A 14,203-nucleotide genomic window follows, 5' to 3' on the forward strand; every position below is an offset into this window, starting at 1 on the left:
ATTGCCATATGTATGGAAAAATCGGTTGTGAGAGCAGCTATCCTGCCTTTTGTCATGACATTGAGCCTTATGTTCTTCCAGTTGAAATAAGAAACTGAAATTGAGCTAAGCAGTTAAGCAATATGGCAATGCATATTTGAGAAACTTCCTAAGTTTGTTTAGCATTGATTTGTCACAAGTGAAAAAAAAAACAGTGCTAACATCAACATTAGAGTGGGGGTTAGAAAAGATGAAAAAACATTTACCAAAAGTGTGTGTCACTATATAGACTGATGCATTTGGGTTATATGCTTTCATGTTCTTTGAAATAGGGAATCATTGTCCTTGGCCAGGTAAGTGACTTGCAAGGACACAAAAGGGAACTTGGGGTTTTACTGAAGCTTGTCTTTTAAGATTCTCAGACATGTAAATGTGATTTCTATAAAGCATGGTAGTTAATTCAGTCTACAAAGTTGTTGGGTTTTTTTTAATGACATTTATTGTGGATTTCAGCAGCTAACATTTGGAAGCAGTATCTGAGCAGAACATAAAATTCATTCTAGATTGCTTAGCAAGGACTCGTGCTTGGGGAATTGTTACTTGGAGCTTCTAATCCACTACTGTTGGATACGGCGAATTGATTGAATCTGGGAAGTCTGGGCATGAGAACCCCACTCTCTCCAGTGTTTATAGTCTCCTCCATGATGGTCACATTCCAAGATATACTGATAGCCACGGTATCCAGGATACTGGTAGCAAACCCAGCTAGGAAAGCCAAAGCAGATTGGATTATTAGAACTAGTTAGGAACCTGGTCAAGACCCCCAAACCTGAGCCTCTTTCCTCGACACAATGATATGGAAGGCTTTTAGGCTTAGAAAACAAGAGCCATCCTAAATACGCCAGGCACCATTTGTGAGCAGATACCTACAACCAGCTGAAAATTAACCTTGATTATGAAAAAAGGTATGAGAGTAGTCAACATAAATCCTTCCATACAGGAATGTCTGGGGGAGGAAAAACTGAGATGCACTTACGCTCCACATTGTATCTTCATGGAACCAACTTCGTTGTTGAACCAACCCATGGCTTGCAAGGAGGGGTAGTCATCACAGATTTCCCATTGTCGTCCAATAAAGTTTTCTTTCTCAAAGATGGTAATCTTAGACTCCTTATGATTCTATAATGCAGAAATTTTTTTTTTAAGTTTAGTACCGGTGTTAAGGCTGTCATTGTAATTCTTTACCACATTTATCAAACTCAAAACTCTCCTGGTTTACAGGAGGAAGTACATGATCATTAATTGTAAAAATATTTCAGGCAATACAGAGATTTTAAAAATTGGGTAATCCTGGGCTTCCCTGGTGGCGCAGTGGTTGAGCGTCCGCCTGCCGATGCAGGGGACACAGGTTCGTGCCCCAGTCCAGGAAGATCCTACATGCCGCGGAGTGGCTGGGCCTGTGAGCCATGGCCGCTGAGCCTGCGCGTCCGGAGCCTGTGCTCCGCAACGGGAGAGGCCACAACAGTGAGAGGCCCGCGTACCGCAAAAAAAAATTTTAAAAATTGGGTTATCCTGTTTAATCCAGTTTAATACCATAACATTTAAGATTTTTAAGATCTTTCTTTTTGGCTGCGTTGGGTCTTCGTTGCTGTGCGCGGGCTTTCTCTAGTTGCGGCGCGCGGGCTTCTCATTGCGGTGGCTTCTCTTGTGGAGCACAGGCTCTAGGCACACGGGCTTCAGTAGTGTGGCACGTGGGCTTAGTAGTTGTGGCTTGCGGGCTGTAGAGCGCAGGCTCATCAGTTGTGGCGCACGGGCTTAGTTGCTCCGTGGCATGTGGCATCTTCCTGGACCAGGGCTCGAACCCATGTCCCCTGCATTGGCAGGCGGATTCTTAACCACTGCGCCACCAGGGAAGTCCCAATACCATAACATTTAAGATGTACAAATAACTGATATACTTTGGAACAACGAAAGACCAATGAAGGAAAATTATGACAGCAGGAAAAATATTTGAAACACACAGCCAACCAAAGGATTAATTGTAATGTGGAAAAGATCCCACAAATTGATAGGAAAAGTAAGTCCATGTGTGCCTAAGTGTTTGTGTGTGTGCATGGCATTGGAAACAATGTAAATGTCCAGTAGGGGATATGAAGACTACACAGGCATTAAGAAGGCAGAGACTAACCTTTATGAAGTTCAAAAGCAGGCAAAACTAGCCTTAGTGATAGCAAGTGGAAAGGAGCAATTGATTGGAAAGGGACACCAGGTAATTTTATGGGGCAATGGAATTGTTCTCTATCTGGTTAGGGTGTTGGTTATGTGGGTATACATGTTTTTCATAACTCATAAGAATATACACTTAGGATTTGTGCATTTCACTATGTGTACATTATATCAATACATTAGAGGAAAAAAATCGGAGTTAAAGTGAGATGAAAACACATCCAGATAGGGAAATACTAAATACCTTTTAGTTCTAGAACAGTTTAGTTTACCATTTCCACTACTTGAATTTTGGTAGGACTTTAAGATGAGATAATTAACAGCTAAAATCATGAGAAAATCACATGATATAGATGAACATTTGAAAAGGTTTTAGCCTAGCCTTACTCCCAATGTAGGGATCATTTTTCAACACATCCCTCAAGGTCATCCTGCTTCTGCTTGAATTCTCCAAAAGACTAAAAGCATCCCATTCTGATGCATAATTGAATATTGCTTAGTGTTAGAAACAAGAGTTAGGAATCAAAGATAAGAGGTGCTGGAGCTCTTGCCTACTTCTTCAGTCATTGCACTGTACTAAAGGGTTACTTCAGCATTACCCTGTTTCTAGGTAAAATGATACACAGATTGAAATTTAACTGGCCCAGGATTTACTTTTATTACATGGTAAGTGCTCTCACTAATTATCCTATTGCACTTCTGAAGATCTGGGCTCCTGAGTACCCGCTTCCTGACACCTATAAGAAGCCCTTACTTTTAGCTTAATAAAAATACCATCTAGGAGAGGAAAAAATCAAATGGTAAACTTAGAAACTAAGGGAGCAGCGTTTTTCTTTTTATACTTTTTTCCTTCCTGCCACATTTCAGCATAACTGATGGGAAATAACATAAGTGTCAGTCCATATGCACCCTCTCTTATCCATCCCCCACATGCACAGAAATGAAAATTTCAGGGACTCACAGCTGAACAGATGGGGCGGAAGGACATGAGGCGCTCAATGTGGTAGGCATTACTCCCGCTCCAGGCATCCCAGCGAGGGTACTCTCCTCTCTCCAGGACAAACTGTTGCCCGCAGAAGCTGGTATGCTCATAACCAATCCAGCTGCCAAAGACAAGTAATGGTGTTTGTTCATGGTGTTCAGAGCTTACATGGCCTCATGGAGAAGGCATCTTTTGTTTTAGATGTTAACAGTGGGGTAAAATATCCAATTAAAGCCATACAAAGTAATACTTTTATCATGAGAGGTGGAGAATGGCAGCTGCACTATGTGGGTTTGTAAATATATTTGTTTGGGGTTATCCACTGAAGAGGTGTACTTCACTGGCCTGAGTAATGAGTATTGACAAAGTCAGTTTAAAATTATATTTCCTTTCCAAGTTACCTTATTCTCTACTTGGAGCTCCAGGTTCAGGATCTAGTGACTGACTATTGCTTTGGCTCCAGCCAAACCTATTGACTTCTTTCTAAGGAAGCAAAGGGATGAACAGGCAGCTGATGAATGACTAGTCTCTTGTTTCCTTGTCACTTTGTGGGTTCTTCTGCATGCCTATATATACCTATACCTTATTTATTAAAACACCTCAGATTGATTTTTCACAACCAGGTCTCAGTTACTGATGACACCTTAAAGAATTTTACTTTAAGGGTTGAAGAGCTCAATTTTGGGGGTGAGCAACTTGTGGAAACCTATCTACATGCACGGCCAGTTCTGCCTAGGCCAAAGTAGAGTCCTTGCCTTTGTGTTTTCAGGCTGATGATCAAGGCCTCAACTAACTTGCCAAGAGTAAGAAGACAAGAGAGGGTCTTCCTTGCCAAGGAGATTAACCACCACCAAGAAACTCCTGAAAGACTAGCTAGGAACTACAATTACTCTCTGGAGTTGAGTTCCTTTTTACAAAGAGAAATTAGCTAACAGTGTCTGCTCTGGGACATGGAGGGGAGTTAGCTGTGAAGCTGTAGCTTGATATTTTCCTCTCTCTTTTCTGTAGGAAAGAAAAACTCAAGGGGCTTGTGGCTATTCTGAGGGAATCCCAGGCAGAAGCCTCTGGGCTCCAGAAGCACAGAACTGATACCATCACTGCCCCACCCCATGGTATATATTTCTTTAATCCCCCCCAAATCTAATACCAAGGCACTAAGAACCTCATGTTCCTTCCAGCTTTGAGTTACTAAATTACGTATGTAGTGACTTTTGGGTTTTTTTTGAGATTACTTAAGTATGGAGGCTGCTCTCCCAGAAATGATTAGAGTTTGGGGGAACATCTTTCTTCCCTGATCTCCACCTTTATGGCCACATGTCTGAAGGGACCAGAAATAAGGGGCCTGATGTTCTGCTGAGGTCTATACTCACGCGCCACATTCCACCTTGAGAGACCGGACATTGTCAAAACTGCGCTCAGAGACATTTGGGCAGGAGCTGGTGAACTCCATTCTCTTGCCCTGGAAGTTCTCCTGGTCATAGATGGTTATCTGAAATGGGATTAAAATGGGAAAACAGAGCTAGAAAGTGGTACATCAGGAAGAACAGAGGCCCAGGCCAACATCTTAACCTGTGTCTGAAACTATGTTTTCCATCACTAGCTGCAGCCCAGGAGGCCTGATGAGGTCTCTTCTAGTGTAGACTGGGTTAAGAAGGGGTTTGAACTAATAGCACTGGTTGGCGGTGTTTACATGCCCAGCCAGGATGAGGCGTGGGGATTGGTTTCTGACAGGAATTGTCCTCCGGGGGTGATAGCCGACCTAGTGGGCGTACCAATGATTTGTGGACTCTTACTCCACCATGCTTCCTGCATAAGTGTGGCCAGAAGCCATGAATCTGGGAGACCCAGGGCCTCCCTGTGAATTATTTCTTAGCTTCTCCAGCCACACCTGCTATAGAAACCTAAAGAGTAAAGGGAGAGTTGTGATAAACCCCTTTCATACCTTGAACTAGAACTTGGCTCTTGAACCTGGCTAGAGGACAACTCCCAAAGCTGTGAACAGGACTCAAGAGTTGACCCAGTGAGGAAGGTAGGGGTGTTAAGGGAAACAGTGGCTGAGGACCAGCCCACTTCAGGCAGTGGTTACAACCAACCTCACGTTGGGAGTCAGGAGACCATAGTCCAACCATTTATTTGGGATCTGGTGGCAAATCTGTCCTCATTTCTGGGCCCTCAGTTTTTCCATGTCATAATTCACTTGGGCTGCTCTATTTTAAGATGATTTTAGCGGTGTGGAGGAAAATTGACCTAGAAAACTAGGTATCGTTTCCCACCCATCATGGGCTTCCGGGGTCATCCTTCTTCTGTCCGAATGGGGCACCCTGAGAAGAACCTTCCTGAGACAGCATCTGGATTTTGGGTGAACCCTTCCCCTACAAGCTGGTGTTTTATTGGTCGGTCACTGTCCCATGGAAAAGCACAGCTCTGAGGCCTGCTCTGAGGTGGTATTATACCCCCTGCCCTGATGGAGTCCTCAATTTTCCCTGTGATAGCGATGGGCTTACCTTCCATGGCCCCACAGACCCCGGCATGGGGTTAGTTTGAGCCATCTTGGTGGTTGGAAGGGATTCTGGAAGACAGAACACACACCAATGACATGGTCTCTGGGGTGAGGGAAGAGGAGCACAGGCGGAAGTAAAGGAGGCTTGAAGTCCAGTAAACAGACTTTGGTTGGGACGCTGGCTCTGCCTCTCACTAGCCGAGCCTCAGTTGTTTTCCATCGGTAAAACTTCTATGCGCAGAGTTATTGTAAGGATTAGAAGCAATAACGCAGGTAGAGCATTGAACAGATGCCATGACCACTTGATAAACGTGGCTCTCGTCCTCTTGCCTGCCTCCAGGCACCCGCTGCTGGTGGCAGCATCGCCTCAGTCTTACATACCCCAGTATAAACCCCTTGGCAGCCATCCAGTCCAGACGCTTCATATTACCACTGTCACCTGGCTTCTCACAGCCCTCAAACGGACCAGCTGTGCACAGCCATGCACCATTCCCTCCCTACTTCTCTGCCTTCTAGACCTACCCAGCCTTGGTCTTGCTTCCGGAGACTTTGCTGCTTTCCCCAGCCTATGGTGACTTGCTTTCTTTCCTCATTTCCAGCGCTCATCACAGTACTGAGCTGTCTTCCTATTGAATATGTCCTGGGTGAACATCTCCATGGCAGGGCCTGGGTCTCCAGAGTGACTGGTGTAGCACCATGCTGAGCCCACGTTGGGGTGGTGCGTGTTTAAGGAGGGGGACGGGCGGCATTGAAAGACTTACCGAAGGAAAGTGAGGAAGAAAAGAGGATGATCATAATAGCTAACACTGAACAGTGGCCCACCCTATGCCAGGCCCTGTCCTACATGCTTTACATGCATTAATACATTTAATCTTCACAATGAGCCTATGAGGGAAGCACTATCATTGTCCCCATTTTACAGGTGAGGAGGCTCATAGAGCTGAGGTAGATAGAAAAAGATGGTAGGAAGAGTAAAGGAGGGAAGGACAGGGGGCAGAGGTCAAGGAGGAAGGGAAGAAAGAAGACAGGCAGGTGGACGTCAATTTTCTTAACTCAGAACAGCCATTCATAGCTTTTCCCTCTGGCTGGTATTGGCCCAGGGACTGATGCATATAAACTCTGTGACGTAACTCTCCGTTCTGAACCTCTGAACAAGCACTTCCTAGCTCTTGCCCCCCTACCTTCTCCCTATGCCCCTGGAGCCCGTCATTTCTTGGGGCCCCATGCCCCCTCCCAGCCGTGGTTGCTAGGGCAGTGGTTATTGTCATGTAAGTGACTCCTCTTGGGGTGGCAAGAGGAGACTACCTCCCCCAGAGTACCCCAGTCTTCTCCAGCCATCTTCAGAGGCTCTGACCACAAGGCAGGAAGACGGGGTCCCCCTTCTGGGCATGTTTCTGCAGGGGAAGGAAAGGAAGGACCAGAGCACCCCTCAAGGCCTTACTCACCCAGCTCCTGCTGCACAGTCTGGGTCTCCATCTGGTGCCACTTCCTCTATGGCCCTGCTCTTTATAGCCCTGCGGCTGATGCCCTCCGGCCCTGTCAGCACTCTGCTTTCCCTCTGCTTTTGTTCCCCCTGATCCCAGAGCTTTGGTGGCTCAGCCTGCTGGGCGGGCATCCCTCAGGGCTTTGTTTAAACCTGGGATACAGAAATCCAGAGAGGCCCTGCTGCTGTGGGCAAGGCTGGCTGTGCAGGCCTTGGCTGCTGTGGACTTGCTCTCAGAGCAGCTGGGAGGTGAGGACAGGCCTCTGCGTGCATCTTGTCCCCTACTCTTCTCCAGATTCTCTTCCTCTCGCCACCCCAGGACCTTCTAAGACCCCATGTCGTAACAAACACATCAAAACGCACCTCCCTTCTCATACAGGATATACGTTTTGGTTGTTTTTGTTTAAAAATGCAAAGGATTATTACAATTCTGAACTCTATTTTTTAAAAAAATGGTTCAGTGTGTGCTTGGAAATCTTCATTATACCATATTTATATGTATAACTATGCAAGAGCCGAATTCAGTTATGGTCAGCTAGTAGACAGGACTCTCTCTGTAGCTATGTTATTAAATATTCATTTTAATTTCGCAGCTTTCTTTTTCAAATTTGGAGCCAATAAATCTTTTGAGGTTTTTAAAAAATATATTGCTTTAGGCCCTTAGCAGTCTCACAGGCCCAAGGTACCCAAACAGGTAAAATGATTTCTCCCTGGAATTTCAGGGCTCTTGGTGAGAAGAGTGTGTGGTGATTGGGGGCCTCCCCAGGAGCCCTGAAGGGGAGGATGTGTGGTTCAAGAATCATAGCTACTGTGAGAAGGAGGAGGGTGCATGGGTGGAGGTTGCCATGGGTGAGCCTGGCGGATGTGAGTTCAGATCCCAACTCCCCCTGGGTGGGTGACTGGGCAAGTTATTCAGCTTCTCTCAACCCCCAAAAAGGAGATACTATCTGCCTGACACATCGTAGGTTTATTATTACATATTATCCTACTCTCCTTCTGGTGACAGATCCTGTAGAAAATCTCATAGCAGCTTGGAGAGAGGAAGAAACTTTTCCTAGTAAAGTTCTCCCAATCCCTCTGCCAATCTCTCTGGCCTGGAACTCAGGTTTGTCTGAGCCCCCTTTTCTCAGAACCAAAAATCCAGGGGCCAGTTATGGTACACACACAAGTATTTGCAGGTCAGGCAGAACATTCCAAATCCACTGGTCTGATGATAAGCGTGATGTGCCACCCTAGGATGTTTCTGCTGCTTGATTAATTGATGGCATCTGGATCGATGGCTGGCGAGAACAGAGTCGCCTTGGGGATCGTGGCCGGCTGGTGGCTGTGCAAGGGCTTAAGGCACCAGCTGTCCATGCTGGTGATTCTTCCTCGACTTTCCTTTTCTCTCTCCTCAGAACTGGGGTCTTGGGAAAACACTTATTTGTTCATTTGTTCATTCATTCATTCCTTAACTCCTGGACTGGCTTAGGTACCCCCACCAAGTGCTCTCATGACACCCTGCACTTACCGATGATGGCATGGATCACACTTAGAAATTGTTTTAGAAACTAGAAATATTGGGCTCCGAGGAGGGAAACTGGGCACTTGGGGTTCGAGTATAGGACAAAACTTTTCATAGTATAGTTTTCTGTACTTTTTGAGTTTTGAACAATGTGGACATATTTCTATCAAAACAAAGTTATTTTTGAAGATAAAGAAACTGCTTAATTATCTGCTGCTTCTGCTAGACGCCATCCTCTATGATGGCCGGGGCTCAGTTTTGTTCATTGTTATATCTTTGGCTCTGGGCAAAACTCTTAGCTCAGTAAATATGTTTTTGTTTTGTTTTGTTTTGTTTTTTTAAAGAAGATGTTGGGGGTAGGAGTTTATTAATTAATTAATTTATTTTTGCTGTGTTGGGTCTTCGTTTCTGTGTGAGGGCTTTCTCTAGTTGTGGCAAGCGGGGCCCACTCTTCATCACGTTGCGGGGGCCTCTCACTATCGCGGCCTCTCTTGTTGCGGAGCACAGGCTCCAGACGCGCAGGCTCAGTAGTTGTGGCTCACAGGCGTAGTTGCTCCACGGCATGTGGGATCCTCCCAGACCAGGGCTCGAACCCGTGTCCCCTGCATTAGCAGGCAGATTCTCAACCACTGCGCCACCAGGGAAGCCCAGTAAATATGTTTTGAATGAATGAACGACATCCAATGATGGAGTTTTGTGACTCTGGGGGCAGAGGTGAAACTGACGTAGTCCTCACCACCCTAGCCACAGCCGACCTGCTTGTGTTGTGTTTGTGCTTCTTACATGCTCAGCATCTCAATTTGGGAGCTTTACACACTACTGAAGTGTTAGAGCCATGCAGGCTGATTGAGCCAATTTTTAATTTTTGCAGAAAAATGGGGCTTTCATGTTTGATTGAAAAGCCCAAACCCATGAACAAAACCACTGTAAGGGGGAAGATCAAGGTCACTGTGCAAACAATTTACAAATATCCATCCAATTTTCCTGGGGTCATGAGAATCCCTAGCCTGTCCTCTATCCTCTTTCCTCAATTACCTTAAGTCCAAGGAAGCTGGAGAAGGAGTACCAAATCTCCAGTGCAACCATCATGCTTTCCAAATAGCACCTCAATGTTTTTTTAAAAAATATTTATTTGGCTGCGCTGGGTCTTAGTTGCGGCACATGGGATCGTTGCCGCGTGTGGGCTCCTTTAGTTGCAGCGCGCGGGATCTTTTTTTTTTAATAAATTTATTTATTTTTATTTATTTATTTTTGGCTGCATTGGGTCTGCGTTGCTGCACGTGGGCTTTCTCTAGTTGTGGCGAGCGCGGGCTACTCTTCGTTACGGTGCTCGGGCTTCTCCTTGCAGTGGCTTCTCTGTTGTGGAGCAGAGGCTCTAGGCGCCTGGGCTTCAGTCGTTGTGGCACATGGGCTCAGTAGTTGTGGCTTGGGAGCTCTAGAGCGCAGGCTCAGTAGTTGTGGCGCATGGGCTTAGTTGCTCCGTGGCATGTGGGATCTTCCCAGACCAGGGCTCCAACCCGCGTCCCCTGCATTGGCAGGCAGACGCTCAACCACTGCGCCACCAGGGAAGCCCTGGGATCATCTTAGTTGCGGCAGGCATGTGGGATCTAGTTCCCCAACCAGGGATTGAACCCGGGCCCCTTGCATTGGGAGCGTGGCGTCTTAGCCACTGGACCAGTGGGTCCAGTCATATTGAGGGAAGTCCCCTCAATATGATTTTTAACCAAGTTCTACAGGATTCCCCCCCGACATTGTTTGGAACTACTGCTTCACCTGCCCCATGATGGTTATGGCCTCAGAGCTCCAACTCCCTCCGCTGTCTCTTTCCAGGAAAGTCAGGGCACAGCCACTCCAGGAGTGGGAACCAAGAGAGCAACCAGCTTGTATTCCCTTCTCCCAAGCTGGGTTTGGGTCTCTCCTCTTCATCCTTAATAACAATAACTACAGTGTACAGAGCATTTACTGTGAACCAGACACTACCTTCTTTATTCTCAAAACAACCCCATGAAGTAGATCATTATGATACCCATTTTACCAGTGACTTAACTGAAGATCTGAGGGGCCAAGTTCTGGGCCAGGGAACCCAACAGGGACTTGAATGCACATCTCTCTGATTCGAAAGCACAGAGTTTTTCCTACTGGCAACCCTGCCTCTCTGGCGTAAAGTCGGATGATAATACCTACCTGACCCACGGCTGTCAGATGAAGGGAAATGAAGGTGTTTAGGGTAGCCTTTGGGACCCAGTACCATCAATAAATGGTAACTATATTATAGCTTGTTCCAAGTCAGATACTATCTTGTGCCAGATTCTCATAGAGATGAGTGGGAACAAGCAACAAAGTTTTAGAAACATTTATCAGATAAAAAATACTGTCTTTGAATTTCAAAAAGACCACATTCTTTCCGTTTTCTTTTTTTTTTCCAATAGTTTTCTCTATTCCATTTTAACAGCGCATTCTGTCAGTCTAATCTTCTGCAGGGCATTGATCTATGGGGGACAGGGATTGTGAAGTCTGTTCTCAGTCCACACACTCATCACATGAACAGGTGGGGCAACTGTCTACCCAGCGGGAGGGGCTTTTAGATGTGGAGGTGATGACAGGCGTTGAGGAGAATGAGACAGTCCCCAAATGTAACGTGGTCGATTTGAACCTTGGGTTCCCCAGCACTAAGGCTACATGACAATCATGGTAGATGCTCAGAAGAATTTTATGGATGGCTTGGACACCCTGACCTTGTCTCTGGGCCCAGGGAGCCTCACAGGATGAGGCCCAGGGTGAGAGGGGTGAGGTCATGGGGCCAGGGCAGCCCCTGGACTCAGCACTTTTTGGCAAGAGCATAATGGGGCTGACCAGGCGGCTGAGCAGCACTTCTGTTGTTTGGGAATAAGCAGGATGAGTACAAAGCAAAGGGCCCAGTCAGCGTTCAGCCAGCACCTACCTCCCCCATGAGGGGCTGCTTCGGGGGGACCTTTATTGCCCTAGTCCTTACTACACCTTTAAACAAGTAGGAGAGCCAGGGCCTGGCTGGGCCTGAGAAGGCGCAAGCGCTAGGAGAGAACTTGGGAGGCATCTCAAGTCTCTGGTTCTTTCTGAGCTCTTTCTGTGTTCATCTATCCCTTTGCTTCCAGGCATAAACGGATGCCCGCTTGCCTGCTAGGGAGTGCCGTGGTCCTAAGGGCCCAGCCTCGTAACCTGCTTCTCCTGTGTGTAACTAGCTGGAGGGCATCTCAATTCCATTCGGTCTTACTGAATTTCTCAATACTGCAGCTTGTCATTTCCTCTCAACTGGAACCCCATGAAACTATTAGAAAAATAGGAACAAAGATGGGACTTATCCTATTGGGTGGCACTCAGCCCATTCTCTCAACTACAGCCAAGTAGTTCAACTCTGTGTCTCATTTAGGGCGGCCAGATTTAGCAGATAAAAATATAGGACGCCCAGGTTAATTCGAATTCCAGATAAGCAATTAATATTTTGAAGTATAAATAGGTCCTAAACATTTTTTATCCTAAAAAATTATTTGCTTTTTATCTGAAATTCAAATGGAACGGGGTGTCCTGCTTTTGATCTGCCGACACCGGTCTCCTTCCACATTTGTCTGGATCCAGAGGTGATACCCCTCTGCCAATCTGCTTCTCTGTTGTCCTTTGGAGAAGACAGTGTAAAAAAGTCACCCTCCCGGGCTTCCCTGGTGGCACAGTGGTTGTGAGTCCGCCTGCCGATGCAGGGGACGCGGATTCGTGCCCCGGTCCGGGAAGATCCCACATGCCGCGGAGCGGCTGGGCCCGTTAGCCATGGCCGCTGAGCCTGCGCGTCCGGAGCCTGTGCGCCGCAACGGGAGAGGCCACAACAGTGAGAGGCCCGTGTACCGCAAAAAAAAAAAAAAGAAAGTCACCATCCTCAGGATCACTTCCCTGGCATACCCCGTCCCACCAGCCACCCTACAACATCCTTTGATAGAGTGGAGAACGGGAGAGAATCTGTATGTTTTTAAGTGTTTTCCCAAATGTTATCTTATCTAATCCTCCCAAGTATCGCTGAAAGATATGCTTAGTTAACCCCATTTTACAGTAGAAGAATCAGACTCAGAGAGCTTATGTTACTTGCCCAAGGTCACAATGCTGGGAAGTGGCAGAATCAGGTTTCAAACTTGATTCTCTTTGGTTCCAAAATCTATATTCTTTACCGTGTTGTTTATAGGAATCCCTCACCCTTCATTTGTTTGAACAGCATGACTCATAGAGAGTAGCCATAAAAGCACATTTATTTTCATCTCCTCTGCCTCATTATGTTTTTCCACTGGGGCTAATTTCTTTCCCTTGCCCTGGATGTAAACTTGGGCAGTCCCAAGACCTTTTGTGGCCATTTTTAGGTAATAAAAAGTTGGATGTACTTTAAATCATAAAAGACAGTCTCAAGTTAAAGTGAGAATGTTCAATCCACTAGTAACCAAAACGTCCATCTCCATTCAAAGGTGTCTTCTCCTTGCTACCCCAGATAGGACCTGCGTTAGGCAGAAAGCCTGAGCCCAGGTTAAGGGCACTCTTTTTTCTTTCTCCTGCTTACTCACCGGTTTCTGATCCTTCTAGGATTGGAGGGAATGGGAGAAGGAGAGCAGAACATTCCTTACCTGATGGTCCTGTGATAAGATGGCTTCACATTCTGTGCCCAGCAAATCTTCAAAACTGCCCGTCTTGTGGGCACTTACTGGTTCTTGGGAGATGCCGACCTCCCCGCCCCCCCGCCGCCGCCACCACCACCTGCAGTAACCTTGACCCAGGTCTGTGCATCTCCACTCTGGCTATTGTTCCTTCTACAGCCCCTAGGCCCCTGGTGGTCTATGTCTAGCTCTACTCTGCTGAGGACCCATCAATCCTCCAAGAGTTCTGCTGGACTGAATCTGCTCCAGCTCCATCCCAGTTCCTTCTGAGGCATGACCCACGCCATGCCTCAGGAAACACTACATGTACTTTACCACAGCAAACTCTAGAAGGTAGGCTGATTCTTACTTAGCCTCCTCTGCTTTGCCTCATCCCTCAGCAACTGCCCAGCTCAACTTCTGACCTTTAGATTTCTAACTGCAGGGACACATAACAGGCTTTCTAAGTGGAGACCCTGGAGCCTTCACCTAAGGTGAAGCTCTTTCACTCCTTCCCTGAAGGATGATGGGGTTCACAGCACAGCTTCTCAAAAAACTCTCTCCATAGTCTGTCTCTCATCTCTCCAACTGCACAGCCTCGGTGTCGGGAGGAAGTGTTAAGAGCCGTCGAATCAGTTCTCAAACACCTCCTTTGGAATTTCTGCATAGTGTTCTGTCACATAACTCACTTTGGTTTCTTTTTTTTTTTAATATATATATTTTTTAACATGGACCATTTTTAAAGTCTTTATTGAATTTTGTTACAATATTGCTTTGGTTTTATGTTTCGGTTTTTTGGCTGTGGGGCATATGGGATCTTATCTCCCCCCAACCAGGGATCGAACCAGCACCCCCTGCATTGGAAGGTGAAGTCCTAACCACTAGA

The 14,203-nt window shown here is 46.5% G+C and overlaps 1 protein-coding gene across 1 annotated transcript; it reads right to left on the reverse strand.

Annotated features, from left to right (window-relative positions):
* Positions 1-596: 596 nt before the first annotated feature.
* On the reverse strand, positions 597-7,163 carry CRYBA1 (crystallin beta A1). The gene is made up of 6 exons (XM_067715579.1): positions 7,133-7,163; positions 5,692-5,756; positions 4,558-4,676; positions 3,167-3,308; positions 1,016-1,158; positions 597-744 (listed from the first exon to the last, which is right to left on the reverse strand). Exons 1-6 carry the CDS (start codon positions 7,161-7,163, stop codon positions 597-599), a joined length of 648 nt encoding a protein of 215 aa, XP_067571680.1.
* Between the last annotated feature and the right edge of the window lie 7,040 nt (positions 7,164-14,203).

Source organism: Pseudorca crassidens, chromosome 19 (assembly GCF_039906515.1).
Source record: "Pseudorca crassidens isolate mPseCra1 chromosome 19, mPseCra1.hap1, whole genome shotgun sequence".
Classification (NCBI taxonomy): Eukaryota; Metazoa; Chordata; class Mammalia; order Artiodactyla; family Delphinidae; genus Pseudorca; species Pseudorca crassidens.